Below are 16,641 nucleotides of genomic sequence, written 5' to 3'. Positions count from 1 at the left end.
ATAAAATAATTAGTTCTTTTTTTTTCTTTATCAAAAACCAAAAAAATGAAAATTATCTTACAATAAAAAAATAAACTGAAAGTACATACAAAGAATTGATAAATTACTTAAACAAATATATAGTTTATTCATTTCCTTTAAAAATAACATATCACTCATTCAAAAATCTGAAGAAATTATCAATTATTATTTTTTAAATTATCTTTAAATAACTTCAATAATATACATTTTTATATAGTTATCTCTTGTTTCATTGAATATTTTGGTTTCTTTCCTCTAATAAAATATAGTTATTTGTAATGGTTATTTATTCAATCACTCCTTTATCTTTAGTTATGCTCTATATTTTATTAGTTACTTTTCCATGTTATATCACTATATAACTCTTCATTTTCTAATCTACTTATAACTAAAATTATCAATGACCACCTCTAGAATCAGTTACCTATTTTATTCAAATAGCTATTTTAAATGTGTTCTATTATTTAACTTGTTCATAACTATTTTTTGTTATATTAAAGTGAATGATATTATTTATTGAATTAAAATGATATAATTAGTTGTACATTGAAATAGAAAATAGTAAGTAATAAAAATGTATTTATATAATTATTTAAGTAATTTATTTTTTAAGTTTTATTTTTAGACTAGATGGTATTTTCTAGTCCAATTCATCTGTTTATTATATGAACTTATTAGCACTTTCAATTATTAATAAATGACTGAAAAAGTCAGTATATCAGCTCTTCAAAAAAGATTTGTTGGTTTAACTCAACAATTTCATGATATTATTGTCCTAACAATATCAGAACCAAAGGTTCCAATTACTGAATCAACTAACAATATAGCACCTTCTCATCATTTACCGTCTCCTTTAATATTATTTTTAATATACTTTATATTAATAACAGCAGTTTTAGTTTTAATTGATTTATATTTGATTTATTCTTTTTATTAAGAAGAAAAAAAAGAAAAAGAAGAATAATAGAATGGAAAATTTAATTAGTTGAAATAACAACTCTTTTAGAAAACACCTCTAAATGAAGCATAAGCCATTGCTGGAATATTTGGATGTTGAGAAGCTTCAAAAGTAAGAGGTTCTAATTTACAGACAACATTAGATTCTTTGTTCTCTGTAATGACATGAATATATGCTCCTTTATTATTCATTTGATCACAGTAATTAGGTGCACTAAATACAGTAATTAAACGACCTTCAGCTCCCCATTCATATCCATTCATCTTCATTTCATGACTTCTAACTATATATTGAAGATTATTTCCATCAAGGAAATTATGTGTTATATCAGGTCCAAATGATTTACCACAACCACGAATACTAGGAGATGATCCATTTGAAGTTTGTGGATCAGCCCAAAGAAGAGCAGATGCAATAGAACCTTCTTGTGGATCACAACCTCTTTTAATCTTTTTAATATCATCTAATGAAATGTACATTGGTGGAATACCACCATGAACAACAAATACTTTAGAATCAATGACATGACAATAAGGAAGTTGCATAAAAACATCAGAAAATGCAAGATAAACATTTTCATTATATTTAGTTTTTACTTCTCCTTCAAATCCATACATTGAATTCATTGCACGAGTTTCATGATTTCCACGTGCAAGAAAAACTGAATTTGGATAAATAATCATAAATGAAAATAATGTTAAAACACATTCTACTCCAAAACTTCCTCTATCTACAAAATCACCATTAAAAAGATAAACATTATCTTCAGATGGTAATCCATTTATTTCAAATAAATGAATTAAATCAAAAAATTGTCCATGAACATCTCCTACAATTGTCATTTTTTTTCCTTGTGTATTAATTTCTTCTAATACATTTCTCTTCTTTAAAATTTCATTTGCTTCTTCAATAATTCTAAGACAATATTTTAAATGAATTCCACATTTTCCATATTGACAATTTGATTTCATAGTTTCATAAATTTCTTGAACAATTTCTTTTGTAATTGGTTTATCATCTTCAATTTTTAATATTGATGTTGATGCATCAATATCTCTCCATGATATAGTTTGTTTTTCTTCTTCTACTGAAATAGCTTCAAAAAATAATTGTTCTCTTCTTTTTTCTTTTAATCCTTTTAACATTGAATTAATCATATTATCTTTAGGTGCTAATTTTTTTGCTTTCTCACATGCTGAAATAGCTTCTTGTAATTGTCCTAATGCTGCAAATGCAGATGCTTGTCTATAATATCCTTTAACAAAATTTGGATCAATTTCAACACATCTTTCTGCATCTGAAATAGCTGCTTTATAACATTCTAATTTAATATAACAAATAGAACGATTTGAATAATGAACAGCTTGTTCTGGTTCTTCTAAAATAGCCCTATTATACATTTGAAGTGCTCTTGTAAAATCTCCTTGTTTAAAATATTGACCACCTTGTTCTCTATATGATGACATGTTAAATTAATAAAAGGATTTTACCCTTTTCAAGTTTTTTTCTTCTTATTTTCTTTTTGTTTTTTTTTTTTCTTTCTTTTTACTTTCTTTTATTTTTTATTTAATGAAGAACATATATCTATTGTTGTAGTTATTAAATCTCTACATAACAACCTAATACACATCTCTTCATATAATAAATCATTCAACTCTATTAACCTTTTTATAAATATAAAATTTTGAAAAATAAAAAGATAAAAAATGGTAATTCCAACCAAAATAAAATACACAAATGAAAACTTTTTATGTAACAAACCAAACAATTAAAAACCAATCGAAAGTTATAATAAAAAAAATATATATATTCTTCAAATAACCTTCTGATATTGATTGTAATTAAAAAAAAAGATAATAGAAAAAATAATGAGTATTAGATTTGTCTAAAAGAATAATTTATTTAAATAATAAGTACAACATTATATTATAATAATAAAGAAAAAAAAAAAAGATTCAAAAGAATCATAAGAAGTTTATTATCAAATTATTTACCAAATAATACTCAAAATTATTAAAAAAAAAAATAAGAAACATAGATAGAGAAGAGAAAAGAAAAAATATGAACTAAAAATTGAACTTTAATGGAATATACTAAAAGTATTTTTACTTTATATGACAGCAGAACCATCTCATATTCAAAGAATTCAAGGTAGAGTTCAACATTATGATTGGGGAAGAGATAAACCATGTTTAGTATCATCATTAAGTGAATTAGAAAATGGACCATATGCAGAAATATGGTATGGAAGTCATAGTAGATTACCATCATTTTTATTTGGAACAAATGAACCAATTAATATTAAATTACCATTTCTTTTAAAATTTCTTTCAATTAAAAATCCATTATCACTTCAAATTCATCCAGATGCTTCTACAGCAGAAATTTTATTTAAAAAAGATCCTATTCATTATGTTGATGCTAATGCTAAACCAGAAATATGTATTCCTTTAAGTCAATTTCATTGTTTCTTAGGATTTGTTGATGAAGAATTATTACGCTTTCAAATGAAAAATAATCCACCATTAGTAAAAGTATTAAATTATCAAGAAGGAGAAGAAGCTCGTTCTTTATTAATAAGAGCACATTTATTAGAAAAAAATAAAGTAATTAATTATATAAATGAAATGAATAAATATATTAATTCATTAATTCAAAATAAAAAAACATTATCAAAACATCAAATATTATTTAATAAATTAGTTTATAAATTTAAAAATGATGTTGGACTTATTGTTTGTTTTCTTCTTAGATATGAAATATTTGAACCTTATCATGCATTTTTTATTCCTCCAAATTATCCTCATGGATATATTGAAGGAGAATGTGTTGAAGCAATGATTTCAAGTGATAATGTTATTCGATTTGGACTTACTCATAAATTTTGTGATATTGAAGCTTTACAATTTATTCCTCATGAAACTTGTAATAGAATTAGTGAAGTAGATAAAGAAATATTAACAATACGTTCAGATAATTATCAAGCTGCTCAATCAATTAGATATATAAATCCTCATCAATATTTAAACAGTTTTATAGTTACTGTTTATCATATTAATAAAGGTTTTACTATTGATGTATCAATTTTAAGTACCTCTTTATTTGTATTATATAAAGGAGAAGTAAGAATTGAAAATTCTATCTACCAAATTGGTGCTGCTTTCTTAATTAAAGATAGAAATATTTTAACTGTTAGTGCTCTTGATGATGTTTCACTTGTGTTACTTTCATAATTTCATTGTTACTTCTATTTATTATTCTTATTTTTCTCTTAAATAAATTATTATTATTTTTAATAACATTTTTTTTTTATAAATTAATGTTTTTAGAAAATAAACTATTAATTATAACTTTTATTTTTATGACTGAAGAATTTATTAAACCAATTCATATTGCATATATTGGTGGTAAATATGTTTATATACCATTCAATGATGTTATAGAATCATTACAAGTTTCTTTAAGAAGTATTTCAAATGAAAAACCTTCAACAGGAACATATAATATTAGATCTGCACAATTACAAACAATATTTGATAATTTTTATTCAACAACACTTTCATCATATTCTCCAAATAATCAACTTTATTTTGCTTATCGTTTTTTGGCATTAGGAACAATTGAAGAAAAGAAAATAGGAACAATGGTAATAACAAAAATACTTGATGAAATTACAATTAATCATATTCCAGACTTTGAACGTATTTTTGATAATGATATTACAACATGGGAAATTTGTGATTCTTTTTCTTTGAGAGTACTTGGTCCTTTAATTAAAAAAAGTGATGAATTTGCAACAAAAATTTCACAATGGAAAGATTCTGGTAAAGTTTGGCGTATGAGAGCTTCTTGTGTTACTTTTGTATCTTTAGTTAAAGTTGGTGCAATGACAGATTTATCTTTTGATATTTGTGCTGCTTGTATTAAAAGTAGTGAACGATTTGTACAATTAGGTGTTGGATGTTTATTAAGAGAAATGTCATTAATGTATAGTGATAGAGTAGTTCAATTTATTACTGATAATTATCGTTATTTTAGTAGAGAAGGATTACGTTATTCTATTGATAAACTCAATTCAGTTACAAGAAAACAAATTTTAGTGTTAGGAAAAAATAGAAAATCAAAAAGTTCAAATTCACAATCAAAAGTTATTCAACCATCAACAAATACTAATCCTCTCATTGAATCTTCAATAAAAATTAATCAAATTCCTGTACAACCTATTCCTAATTATACATATCCTCAACCTGTTTATCTAGTAAAATATTATGATGGAATGTATGATGTTCCACTTAATGCACAAATACCAGATCAACAAATTAATACAACAACACCAACAACTTGTCAAGGAATTCAATCAAATCAATCACCAACAATATCTATTCAAAATACAGTATCACATCCATCTAATTAATTTTAATATAATTAAATTATTATTTTTGATATTATGAAATTATTGGTTGAATTATTAAAAGAAAAAGAAAAAAAAGATCTTAAAAAATTGAAATATGGACAATAACACTAAAACTGCTATTATTATTCATCCTGATCTTGGTATTGGAGGAGCTGAACGACTTGTTGTAGATCTTGCTCTTGCATTAGAACATGAAGATTATGACGTTAAATTTTATACATCACATCATGATAAAGAACATTGTTTTCCAGAGACAAAAGGAAGGTTTCAAGTATTTGTTCATGGAGATTTCCTTCCAATTACATTATTTGGATATTTTTATATTTTCTTTGCTACACTAAGAGCACTTTATTTATCAATAATTGTAGCATGGAAAACTAATGCAGACATTTATATTGTTGATCAAATTTCAATTGGAGTTCCAATATTAAAATTATTTAATAAAAAAGTATTATTTTATTGTCATCATCCAGACAAATGTCTTTGTAAGGAAGGAGGATTTATGAAGAAAATATATAGAATTCCATTTGACTGGTTAGAAGAAAAATCTATGGGACTAAGTGATTCAATTGTAGTAAATAGTTTATACACACAATCAGTTTATGAAAAAGCATTTCCAAGTCATTCAAGAACACCACAAGTCCTGTATCCAACTTATAATCCTATTTTAGAAGAATCTATGAATAGTGAAAGTCCATTTGAAGAAGAACCTAAAGAAGAATTTTGGTTTATTTCAATTAATAGATATGAAGGAAAAAAGAATCATAAAGTAGCACTTGAAGCATTAAGTTTATTAGAAGATGATTTAAAAAATAATGTTAGAATTATCATTGCTGGTGGTTATGATCTTAGAGTAAAAGAAAATAAAGATGTTTATAATGAATTAGAACAACTTTCACATCAATTGCATATTGAAAGTCATGTGTCTTTACTTAAAAACTTCTCAAATGAAGAACGTGAATATCTTTTTAAAAAAGCTACTGCTGTGTTATATACTCCTCCATTTGAACATTTTGGTATTGTTCCATTAGAAGCAATGATTAAAGGAGTACCAGTAATTGCATGTAATAATGGTGGTCCATTAGAAACAGTACAAAATGAATTAACAGGACTTCTTTGTGATGGAACTAAAGAAGGATTTGCAAAATGTATCTCTCGATTATGTCATGACAATAACTTAAGACAAAAGTTAAAGTCAAACGCTAAGAAAGCAACTAAAGAAAAGTTTGGGTTTGAGACATTTACAAAGAACGTATCAGAGGTTGTACATCAAGTCATATCAAATTAAATAAATTCTACTTCCACACATTTTTAAGTTATTTAATAAAATTTGTGTTATTTCAATCTTAAAAATTTTATAGAAAAAAAAAAGAAAAAAGTAAAAAAATAGTTTAAAGAACTAATAAAAGAGTTTTTGATAAAAACAATGGAGGGAAGAATTGACAATAATAAAAAAGAAAGATTTATATTAAGAGAGGTTCTCCATAAATCAAAGAAAGGAACAATCATTAACAAAGCTATTACAATGGTTAAAGAACATAAATATTCATTTTTTGTTATCAAAAGTTTGAATTACTAAATAAAAGAAAGAGTAAAAGAAAGACTAATTCATAGGAGTGCCAATATTACTTGACGACAAAGAAAAAATAAAAAAATTAGATGAAGAAAGAGATTTAGCTAAAACAGTAGAACATTCAAATTTTGTTAGATATTATGATGGATTTATTTGTTCAGTAGAAGATCAATATGAATATTGGGAAGTATTAGAATATTGTTCACAAAAAAGTGTTGACTTATATACTATTGCACACAAATCATTAACCGATGGAGAACGTTTCTTTTTTTTATGTGACTTATCTGTAGCAATGGAATATATGGTTCAAACATTACATAAACAACATTTTATGTTAAACCCACACAATTTAATATTAACAAAAGACACTTCATCTCCAATTCCAAAGTTAAAAGTAACAAATTATTTTGAAAATGTATTATATATCTCTCCTAAAGAAGTTTTTCTTCAAAATATGTTTTATTGTGCACCAGAATTATATTTAAATCAAATAAATGAAAATTCAGATATTTGGTCATTAGGAGTATTAATATTTGTATTATTTTGTAACCGCTTTCCATTTCCACCAAATAAAGTATTTGAAACATTATCACAACAAAAGAAAATTGATTTAAAAGGAATTGAAGATTTATCGTTAAAAGACCTTTTAAGTAGAATGCTAGTTTATAATCCTAAAGAAAGAATGCAATGGGACGATTTTTTTATTCACCCTTTTATTCAACGGTGTAGAGATTATAAAGTTGAAACATCAAAAGGAACTGGAGAAGATTATGTTCCTAAAAAAATTATTGGTAAAGGTGCATTTGGTGTAGTATTTCTTGCTGAACATCAGATAGAAGGAAATATATATAAAGTAGCATTAAAGGAAGTACCAGAATCAAAAAAAGATTCATTATTAAGAGAAGCACGAGTAATGAAATTATGTATTCATCCTAATGTGGTTGAGTTTCATGATTATTTTGAATGTGAAAATAAATTATCAGAAAAGTGTACAGAGAATTCAGACATTCCATTACAACAATTAGAACAAATAATAACATCACCTAGTTCTCATTATTTTTATTTAGTTATGGAATATTGTGACCAAGGAACATTAGAGAAATATCTTGAAAAAAATGGAGGACCTTTAAGTACACCAGAAATACTTCATTTTTTAGCAGAAATAGCAAGTGGATTATGGTATTTACATTTTTGTAAACATATTATTCATAGAGACCTTAAATTAGAAAATTTCCTTTTATGTACACCTCCTAAAACAATGAAATATCCTCGTTTAAAAATTGCTGATTATGGATTATCTCGTGCTTTTGGTGATGATAGTACATTAATGCAAACTAATGTTGGTACATTTATTTATTTATCTCCTGAGATTAAATATCATAAAGTTTATACTACTAAAAGTGATTTGTATAGTCTTGGTGTTGTTTTATATAGACTAGCAACTAATGAATATCCATTTAGTACAAATAAAGCAACTATTGATTATGCTTTCCAAACTAAACAACCTCTAAGTTTTCCTTCTTATGTTAAAGTTGAATTTCATCTTCAAGACCTTATCAAAAAATTAATCACTCATGATGAGGCTTCTCGTTTATCATGGAGAGAGTTTTTTGCTCATCAATTCGTTTATCGTGCAATGCAACATCATGCTGCACAAGCTTGTTTTGTTCCAACTGCTCATGACTTTGATTTATTAGAAAAACAACAAATTTATGAAATAGATTAATTAAGTTTTACTTCAATTTATTTCATCAAACATTTAAATTAAAAGAAAATGTAATTCAAGTAAATTTTATTATTTTAAATTATGTTATTTATTCAAGACTCTTTTTCAATGTAAGACTATTATTATTGAGCAATGTTCTTGATTCTTGTAAAGAAAATAAAACAAGAAATTAATAATAAGAATGGTAAAAGAAATCAATGAAGAGTGAATAAATAAAAAATAAAAGATAAAGAAAAGATGATATAAAACAAATATATTCAATCTAAAATAAAAGAAAACAATAAAGTTAATACAATTCATATAAAAATAAAACAATAATAAAATAATAATAATAATCAAAATAAAAACAAATAAAAGATATAAAAATGGAGAAATTAAAAATAACAGATGTCATCAATAAATTAAAAGAATCCAATAAAGAATAAGAAGGAGGGATAGGAGGTGATGTTGAATATTGTTTGTACTACAACCAAAGGCATAGTTGAACTAACTGATAATACCGATTTGTTGTTCTTAACAAAATAAAAAATAAAACAAATATCTTTACTAATTGTTTCTTGTTTTGTTTCTATTTTATGTTTTGTTTACTGTTTATTATTATATAATTTAATGTTTATTGTTGATTATATTTTATTTTTCTTATTTTCATGTTTATTTCTTATTTTGTGATGTTGTGTTTATTTAAATGAAAGAAAATAACACAATTAGATAAATAAGAAGAGAAATTATACTAGGACAAATGTTGTAGAATAGAGGAGAGTGTAATACAAAAGTACTTATTGTAGGTTTGTGGTTTAGGACATTCACTGGTGTTAATCATGATTTGTGTTTGTTAAATGAGAGTTGAGAAAGATAACTAATCTTTTGTTTATCATATCTATCATTTCTACTGATTCGTAATATCATTTCTATTTTTATTCATATTCCATTCATCACCAACTTCTATCTCCATTAACAATATTTAAATAGTTCACATCTTCTTTGTTTAAATCATAAACAATGATAAAATAAAATAAAAGAATAATAAATAAAATAAAAGATAATCAATATCAAAATGATAATCAATTTGATATTCTTTATTTGATTAATTATTATTTTCTTTATTTATTTCTTTTATACCTAATATCCTCTCTTATTTATTCATTACATTATTCAGTTCATTATCAAAATAAAACTCCAATTAAGAATTATTCGTTTAATAAAATGATTGAAAATGTTTTATTAATTTTGCAGTTTCACCATTTTCTCTAGATAAATCAATGTTAACATGCATTTCTTTTTTGATATCAGTCCCAATAACAGAACCACAAATATTCATCACCCCCTTTTCATTAATTTGCATTGTAAATTCAATTATTTGTTCTCTAGATTTTCCATTATGAGTTCGATCAATACAAAGAGTAGTGATGTATTCCATTTTATATGAATTAACACATTTACCAAATCCTTTATAAATATTAAATTTTATTGATGTTTGATTGAGTTTTGTTGTAGAATACCTTTTTGTAATTATATTTGTAGGAAGTTTTTCTCCATCTTTAATAAGTATTTTAAATGTTCCTCCTTTTACTTCTATTCCAATTGGTGTTGGAACAATATCATATACAACTTCATGACCAATAACAGTTTCTTGTTTTGAAAATGCTAAATATGCAGCTCCTTTTACAACAGCATTAAGTGGATTAAAACTTTCATCAGCAAATGTTTGTATATCAAATAACTTAGTAACCTCTTCTCTAATTCTTGGTATTTTACATATTCCACTATTTAGTATTACTAATTTAACATTTCTTTTTTTATATCCTTTTCTTTGAGTAACTTGTTTTATTTTATTAATAAATTCTTCATATATTCCTCTTTTGTAACATTCTTCTTCAAATTCTTTTCTTGTGATAGTAAAATCAGTACTAAATTCATAATCATCAGATAATAATAATAATTCTAAATCTAATTCAGTATCATTTTTATCACTTAATTCAATTTTAATTCTTTCTGATTCTTTCTTTAATCTAATTATTTTCTTGTTGAGTGTTATCTTTTCTTCTTGAGTCATTCCTTGTTTCTGTTCATAATATCCTGGAATACCTTCTTCTATTCTTTCTTTAATAATATCACTCATCACTTTATCAATGTCATTGAATCCTAAATTCTCATTTCCTCCGGATGAATCTACAATGATATTATCATTTACTATTTTACAACATGTTACATCTAGTGTTCTTCCAAAATCAATTACTACAATTTTATCTCCATTTTTTAATGAATTTGGATATTCTCTTTTATATTCAATAATAACTGCTATTAGTTCATTAGCAAGTTCAACATTCTTAATTCCTGCTAATTTACATGCCAATAATGTTGCCTCTCTTTGTCTATCATTGAATTCAGCTGGGACAGTAACAATAACATTTGATATTGGATGATTACCAAGTTTTTCTTGGGCAGTTTCATATAAATATTTTAATATCATTCCACTAATTTCTTCTGGTTCAAATTCTTCACTTTCTTGAGTCAATGGATTATAACATTCAATATAAGCACTTCCATTATCTCTGCCTTTTACTTCAAATGGATAATCTTCATAATCAACATCAATTTCATCTCTTCCTATTATTTTTTTACTATCATAAATAATACATTTATTATTAATGTCATATTTTGCAACATTTCCTACAACAGCAAATCCACTACTATTTAGTTGTGAAAGATTAACGCACGATGGTATTTGTTCTTTTCCTGTTTTGTCTTGAAGTATGATAGGTTCATTTCTAACAATGTCATAATAAGCAACTGAAGAATGTGTAAGTCCTAAATCAATTCCAATTGAAATTGAGAACTCTTCTTGTTGTGTCATTAAATGAATATTATAAGATTGTGTTGAATGTTATGACAAACAAAAACGAATATTAGAAATAAACACATTGATTTATATTTTTATTTCAATCACATTTTCCAAACATAGAATTAATAATTTATTTTTAGAATAACAAAAACACAAAAAATGAAAATGTTATAAAAATATAAAATAAAAATTGAATACAAATATTAACTATTAGAACTTATTAAATCATATGTTATGTCATTTCAATATTTTCTGACAATTCTGTTAACTTTGCATATCACTAATTGATGTAAATGAAAAGAGATAAAATTAAAATAAAGAAATGTTTTTGAAATTATACAATAATAAATACTCAATTATTTATTATTTAATAGAAATAAATTTAATCATTTTATTGATTGAAATATTAATTATATATTAATTCATAATGATGAAAAATTAATTAGCGGATAATTATAATTGTCAAATATAATAATATAATAAAGAATAAAATATCTTCATTATTAAAAGAATTATTAAAAATGATTAATAATATTCAAATACATTCATTATAACTAATACATCATATTATATTTAAAATAATAATAATAATAATAATAATAATAATAAAATTAATAAAAGTAAACTCAACAATAAAAAGAAGTTTGATAAGTTTGAATTGAATATAAATAGATAGTATCTATGAAAATAATAAATAAAGAGAAATTCAAAGATAATTCAACTATTCTTTTTACTCAATTAAATTTTACATTAATTTTTTACAAGGATAATTTTATAAGATCTTTGGTTTTATTTATGTAATAGGTCACGAAATTATGCATTTTATTCGTATTCATCATTATATTATTATTATAATGATTTGTGAACTTGTTAATTATTTCTTAATTGCTGTATAAATGTAATGAATGTCTTCATTGTTTGTTTAAAATATGGTGTTTATGTTTGATAGTTCATTGAAATGAATTATCATAATCCAAAATAATTCTTGTTAATTGATTAAAAGGTAAAAAATAGTAGAAAATACAATTAGATGTAAATATTTGTGATTAAATATGAGAATAACATATTTGTATATTATTAGTTATATCTTTCTACTTCGTTTTCTGTATTAAATGAATATATCTGTTGATGAAATTGAAATTGAAATAAAATAAATATAAAATGAAAATGATAAAAAGAAAGAATAAAGAAAATAATAAGAAATAAATATAATGATTAATGATAAAATTAATGAGTTATTATCATGAATGAAAGTTGAAGATGAACATTAAATTCATTATTATTATTTATAAATATTAATTTATAATACATATTAAATAGTCATTCTTTATTCTGTATTATTGTGTTGATGTTTAAATTATTCAATTTGTTATTATCATATCATCATTTCATTGATACTTCTTATTATTATCTTTTTATTTGTTTCATCACTTATCTCTTGTTTGATATGATAATATAAATAATTTACATTGTATATTATCATCATTCATTATTGATAATCATCTGTGATATAATTTAATGTTTATATCAATAAATATATCATTTAAATAAATAAATAATAACATCTATTAACATATCATTATGATATCTCATCAATATGATAAATGAAATATAACATAATTACTCATTAATAACAATAAGATTGATATTCATATTTATATAATCATTGTTATTCATAACTAACATTATAAATTTGAATTAACATAATGTTCTTCTTTATTATTTTTCATAATGATATTTTCACATTAAAATAGAATTGAAGGTAAAAGAAATGAAATAAAGAATAATATAAAAAGAACAGAATTATGAATGAATATAATCAACAAGTCAAGATACATCATACTCAATACAATAAGATATTACAAAATGTCAACTGATTGTTATAGATTTCATATTTTACCTACTTTTTATTTTATTTTATATTTTATAATTTTAAGAGAAAATAATAGAAAACAGAATAATCTAATATGCAAAAATATATTACACTATTTTCAATTGAACATTTTATTTAAATGCATAATTTCTTCGCTTATTTTGGTTCCCATTTGTTACTTTAAATATAACTGATCAATAAAACAAAACTATAAGAATTGAAATACAACGTATTTAAATTGGAAAGAAATGAACTATATTAGTCATAATTAATTATTATATTTTGCCCTCTTATTTATTTTAATAACTATTGTTTTCAATACATAGAATATATCAAATAATATTATCATTGTTTTTATAATACTTTTATTCTTGTAAAGAAAATAAAACAAGAAATTAATAATTAAGGGGATAAAAGAAGGAAGGGAAATAATAAAATAAATAATAAGAATGGTAAAAGAAATTAATGAAGAGTGAATAAATAAAAAATAAAAGATAAAGAAAAGATGATATAAAACAAATATATTCAATCTAAAATAAAAGAAAACAATAAAGCTAAATATAATTCATATAAAACTAAAACAATAATAAAATAATAATAATAATCAAAAAAAAAACAAATAAAAGATATAAAAATGGAGAACAATAAATAAAGAAAAAGAGATATAAAAAAGAAGAAATAGCATAGTAAATGAAATTGAATAATTAGCCAAATATTAATGATGATATTTTAATAAAAAAAAAAGTAAGAAATAAATGAATGAAATGAAAAAAAAGGATAAAGATAATCCAAATAGTAATTTCTATCAATGAGATAGTAAATGAAGAAAACATTTAATTAATAAAAGAATTAAATACGAAATCATCAAAGAAGTTAAAAATAAGTGAATTTCATAAAACATTATTTCTAACACACAGAATATACCCATTAGAATTAATTGTTAACAATAAAATGAATAACAAATAAAACAAGAATAATTAGACAAAAGTTAATAATTCTATTAATACTTAATTAACTCCTTTTTATTTTAAATAAGTTAAATTAAATCAATAAATGAAAAAAAAATCTAAATTTAAAATATTTTTTTTCTTATTCAAAATCATTCAATTCAATCATTTCTTTAAGGATCTAACAAATCGTAATTGTTCTTCAATATCCCCAACTTCTAAATTTTTTGGTGAGACAAAATGTTGTCTTTTTTGATCTCTTTTTGATTTTCCTTTAGGTTTATTTGGAGTGTCATGAATTTCTTTAAGTTGTAAACCAATTAAAAAGTCAGCTTTATTTGTTCCATGATACTTAGTAATTTGATACCTTTTTAAAAGGTCTTTTAATTCTTCTTTTAATTCAAAAATTTTCATTTTTTCAAGTTTTTCATTTCTTTGTCTTTCAACTCTTTCATCTTCAGTTTCATCATCACTTGATTGGTCATCGACATCTAAAGCTTTTTTAAGAGCTTTGTCATTACTAATTTTTTTATGTTGTTGATTAGTATTAGATATTTTACGAGCCAATGAAAGGATTTTCTTAGCAAAATTATAAGGTTTAGCATCAAGTTTTATCATTGGGAAATCTTTTTTCTTAAGAGTTTTTAATAAATGCTCATATGGTGTTTTATCTTCTTTCTCAACAAATACTATACATAATCCACTTCTTCCTGCACGTGCAGTTCTACCACTTCTATGAACATATAATTCAGATGTTCTTGGTAAGTCATAATGAATAACTGTTTTTACATCATCAATATCAATACCACGTGCAGAAACATCAGTAGTAAATAATGCAATATCATTTCCTTTTGTAAACTTTTCAATATTCCTTAACCGTTGACTCATTTCCATTCCACTATATAAACTACATACAGAACATCCAATCATTTGAAATAATGGAACAAGTCTTTTAATCATAGTAATTGCATTAACAAATACCAAAGTTTTTCCCGGTTTCATATAAGTAAGAATATAAAATAATGCTTCATCTCTTACAAGACTTGGTACAACTACTTTCTTTTCTTCCATTTGTTCTACTGTTTGTTGTGGAGTAGAAACATCAATTAATTCAGTATCATTCATTTTTAATTTTTGTAACATTCTAGTTAATTCATCTTCACCATTTGAAGAATATTTTTTAGCCATCATTTCACTTGCAAGAATCATTGTAGCAGAAAAAACAAATGTTTGTTTTTCTTTATTATTAAATACATCCAATAATTTTGTTAATTCAATAAAATGTCCTTTTTCTAATAACCTATCTGCTTCATCTAATACAATAAATGGAATTTCAGGTAATGTTTGAAGAACATTATGTTCAGTTTCAGAATATAATTCATATAATCTTCCGGGTGTACCAATAACAATTGTAGGTTCTTGTGAAAGAAGTCTTACTTGTTTTGGAATTGCCATTCCTCCCACAATAACTGAACTTGTAAATTGTGGAAGATATTTAATTAATTTTTTAAAATGTTCATTTATTTGTACCGCTAGTTCACGTGTTGGAACAATAATTACACATTGTGTAGAATCTATTTTATCTAATTCAATTAATCGTTGTACAATTGGAATTAAAAATGATAATGTTTTACCACTTCCAGTTGGTGCTGACCCAACAACATCTTTATGAAATTTTAATGCTTTTTTAATTGATAATTGTTGAATTTCAGTTGGATTAATAAATCCTAAATCATATAGAGCTCTAATTATTCTTAAATCTAATTTATATAATTTCATCCACTTTTTCATTTCAATCACTAATAAATTATCATCAATTTCTTCTTCTTCCATCTTTTTTTTTTCTTCTTTCTCTTCTTCTTCATTTTCTTCTTTAATACTCTCTTCTTCTTTTATTTCTTCCATTTTTTGGTATTCTTCTGACATAAAAAGGGTTTTCTTCTTTTTAAATTCTTTTTTTCTTTATTCATACTATAGTTTAATTATTATTTCTTTTTATTATTTTTTTCTATTTCTTCTTATCATATTTCTTTTTGTTTTATCTCTCGGTTTACTGTTACCAATTATTTTATTAATTCCTTATGTTCTTAAAACTAAAACAAAAGAACCGTATATTGAAGTATATAATTTTGAATACTCTCATTTATTTGTTATTCTCTTTCCTAAATTTTAAGTCACTTCTTTTTGAACCTTAACAACCAATAACCTAATTATTCTTATTCTTAAATAATTGCTGTATTTGACTCTTTTATCTTTTAAAAACTCTGATTGAAAAATACTTGAAAAA

General features: G+C 23.4%; 8 protein-coding genes across 8 annotated transcripts, besides 38 other annotated features; 4 read left to right on the top strand and 4 right to left on the bottom strand.

The window, feature by feature from the left end:
* Positions 1-173: 173 nt before the first annotated feature.
* Positions 174-237: a sequence feature (AT_rich).
* A 350-nt stretch (positions 238-587) lies between these two features.
* Positions 588-645: a sequence feature (AT_rich).
* A 228-nt stretch (positions 646-873) lies between these two features.
* Positions 874-908: a sequence feature (AT_rich).
* Positions 909-1,023: 115 nt separating this feature from the next.
* EDI_074360 (serine/threonine protein phosphatase, putative) lies at positions 1,024-2,445 on the bottom strand (the record flags this gene model as incomplete). Its single annotated transcript, XM_001737252.1, has 1 exon — positions 1,024-2,445. One exon carries the CDS (start codon positions 2,443-2,445, stop codon positions 1,024-1,026), a length of 1,422 nt encoding a protein of 473 aa, XP_001737304.1.
* Positions 2,446-2,479: 34 nt separating this feature from the next.
* Positions 2,480-2,547: a microsatellite.
* Positions 2,548-2,644: 97 nt separating this feature from the next.
* Positions 2,645-2,687: a sequence feature (AT_rich).
* Positions 2,688-2,765: 78 nt separating this feature from the next.
* Positions 2,766-2,790: a sequence feature (AT_rich).
* Positions 2,791-2,871: 81 nt separating this feature from the next.
* Positions 2,872-2,931: a sequence feature (AT_rich).
* A 54-nt stretch (positions 2,932-2,985) lies between these two features.
* Positions 2,986-3,008: a sequence feature (AT_rich).
* Positions 3,009-3,093: 85 nt separating this feature from the next.
* EDI_074350 (mannose-6-phosphate isomerase, putative) lies at positions 3,094-4,212 on the top strand (the record flags this gene model as incomplete). The annotated part of the gene is made up of 1 exon (XM_001737251.1): positions 3,094-4,212. The coding sequence occupies one exon, from the start codon at positions 3,094-3,096 to the stop codon at positions 4,210-4,212; it is 1,119 nt and encodes a 372-aa protein (XP_001737303.1).
* Positions 3,575-3,648: a microsatellite.
* Positions 3,662-3,699: a sequence feature (AT_rich).
* Positions 4,201-4,292: a microsatellite.
* Positions 4,293-4,342: a sequence feature (AT_rich).
* On the top strand, positions 4,341-5,393 carry EDI_074340 (uncharacterized protein; the record flags this gene model as incomplete). The annotated part of the gene is made up of 1 exon (XM_001737250.1): positions 4,341-5,393. One exon carries the CDS (start codon positions 4,341-4,343, stop codon positions 5,391-5,393), a length of 1,053 nt encoding a protein of 350 aa, XP_001737302.1.
* Positions 5,387-5,437: a sequence feature (AT_rich).
* Positions 5,438-5,487: 50 nt separating this feature from the next.
* Positions 5,488-6,681, top strand: EDI_074330 (alpha-1,3-mannosyltransferase ALG2, putative; the record flags this gene model as incomplete). Its single annotated transcript, XM_001737249.1, has 1 exon — positions 5,488-6,681. The coding sequence occupies one exon, from the start codon at positions 5,488-5,490 to the stop codon at positions 6,679-6,681; it is 1,194 nt and encodes a 397-aa protein (XP_001737301.1).
* Positions 5,817-5,854: a sequence feature (AT_rich).
* Positions 6,682-6,700: 19 nt separating the features above from the next.
* Positions 6,701-6,782: a sequence feature (AT_rich).
* Positions 6,783-6,819: 37 nt separating this feature from the next.
* Positions 6,820-8,692, top strand: EDI_074320 (uncharacterized protein; the record flags this gene model as incomplete). The annotated part of the gene is made up of 2 exons (XM_001737248.1): positions 6,820-6,958; positions 7,008-8,692. 2 exons carry the CDS (start codon positions 6,820-6,822, stop codon positions 8,690-8,692), a joined length of 1,824 nt encoding a protein of 607 aa, XP_001737300.1.
* A 31-nt stretch (positions 8,693-8,723) lies between these two features.
* Positions 8,724-8,785: a sequence feature (AT_rich).
* A 56-nt stretch (positions 8,786-8,841) lies between these two features.
* Positions 8,842-8,930: a microsatellite.
* Positions 8,842-8,973: a microsatellite.
* Positions 8,974-8,992: 19 nt separating this feature from the next.
* Positions 8,993-9,076: a microsatellite.
* A 154-nt stretch (positions 9,077-9,230) lies between these two features.
* Positions 9,231-9,375: a microsatellite.
* Positions 9,376-9,694: 319 nt separating this feature from the next.
* Positions 9,695-9,730: a microsatellite.
* Positions 9,731-9,767: 37 nt separating this feature from the next.
* Positions 9,768-9,810: a sequence feature (AT_rich).
* A 77-nt stretch (positions 9,811-9,887) lies between these two features.
* EDI_074310 (heat shock cognate HSP70 protein, putative) lies at positions 9,888-11,546 on the bottom strand (the record flags this gene model as incomplete). Its single annotated transcript, XM_001737247.1, has 1 exon — positions 9,888-11,546. The coding sequence occupies one exon, from the start codon at positions 11,544-11,546 to the stop codon at positions 9,888-9,890; it is 1,659 nt and encodes a 552-aa protein (XP_001737299.1).
* Positions 10,140-10,161: a sequence feature (AT_rich).
* Positions 11,301-11,342: a sequence feature (AT_rich).
* Positions 11,547-11,654: 108 nt separating the features above from the next.
* Positions 11,655-11,741: a sequence feature (AT_rich).
* Positions 11,742-11,837: 96 nt separating this feature from the next.
* Positions 11,838-12,070: a sequence feature (AT_rich).
* Positions 12,071-12,111: 41 nt separating this feature from the next.
* Positions 12,112-12,152: a microsatellite.
* Positions 12,153-12,665: 513 nt separating this feature from the next.
* Positions 12,666-12,765: a microsatellite.
* A 35-nt stretch (positions 12,766-12,800) lies between these two features.
* Positions 12,801-12,853: a sequence feature (AT_rich).
* Positions 12,854-13,042: 189 nt separating this feature from the next.
* Positions 13,043-13,096: a sequence feature (AT_rich).
* A 342-nt stretch (positions 13,097-13,438) lies between these two features.
* Positions 13,439-13,470: a sequence feature (AT_rich).
* A 205-nt stretch (positions 13,471-13,675) lies between these two features.
* EDI_074300 (uncharacterized protein) lies at positions 13,676-14,335 on the bottom strand (the record flags this gene model as incomplete). The annotated part of the gene is made up of 2 exons (XM_001737246.1): positions 13,676-13,961; positions 14,265-14,335. 2 exons carry the CDS (start codon positions 14,333-14,335, stop codon positions 13,676-13,678), a joined length of 357 nt encoding a protein of 118 aa, XP_001737298.1.
* Positions 13,788-13,932: a microsatellite.
* Positions 13,891-14,078: a microsatellite.
* Positions 13,993-14,180: a microsatellite.
* A 91-nt stretch (positions 14,336-14,426) lies between the features above and the next one.
* Positions 14,427-14,495: a sequence feature (AT_rich).
* Positions 14,496-14,519: 24 nt separating this feature from the next.
* EDI_074290 (ATP-dependent RNA helicase mak5, putative) lies at positions 14,520-16,280 on the bottom strand (the record flags this gene model as incomplete). Its single annotated transcript, XM_001737245.1, has 1 exon — positions 14,520-16,280. The coding sequence occupies one exon, from the start codon at positions 16,278-16,280 to the stop codon at positions 14,520-14,522; it is 1,761 nt and encodes a 586-aa protein (XP_001737297.1).
* Positions 15,846-15,868: a sequence feature (AT_rich).
* Positions 16,173-16,256: a microsatellite.
* An 8-nt stretch (positions 16,281-16,288) lies between the features above and the next one.
* Positions 16,289-16,394: a microsatellite.
* Positions 16,395-16,641: the final 247 nt, after the last annotated feature.

This window comes from Entamoeba dispar, genomic scaffold (assembly GCF_000209125.1).
Source record: "Entamoeba dispar SAW760 scf_1105229460493 genomic scaffold, whole genome shotgun sequence".
Lineage (NCBI taxonomy): Eukaryota > Evosea > Mastigamoebida > Endamoebidae > Entamoeba > Entamoeba dispar.
This window is presented reverse-complemented; position numbering and strand designations above follow the sequence as displayed.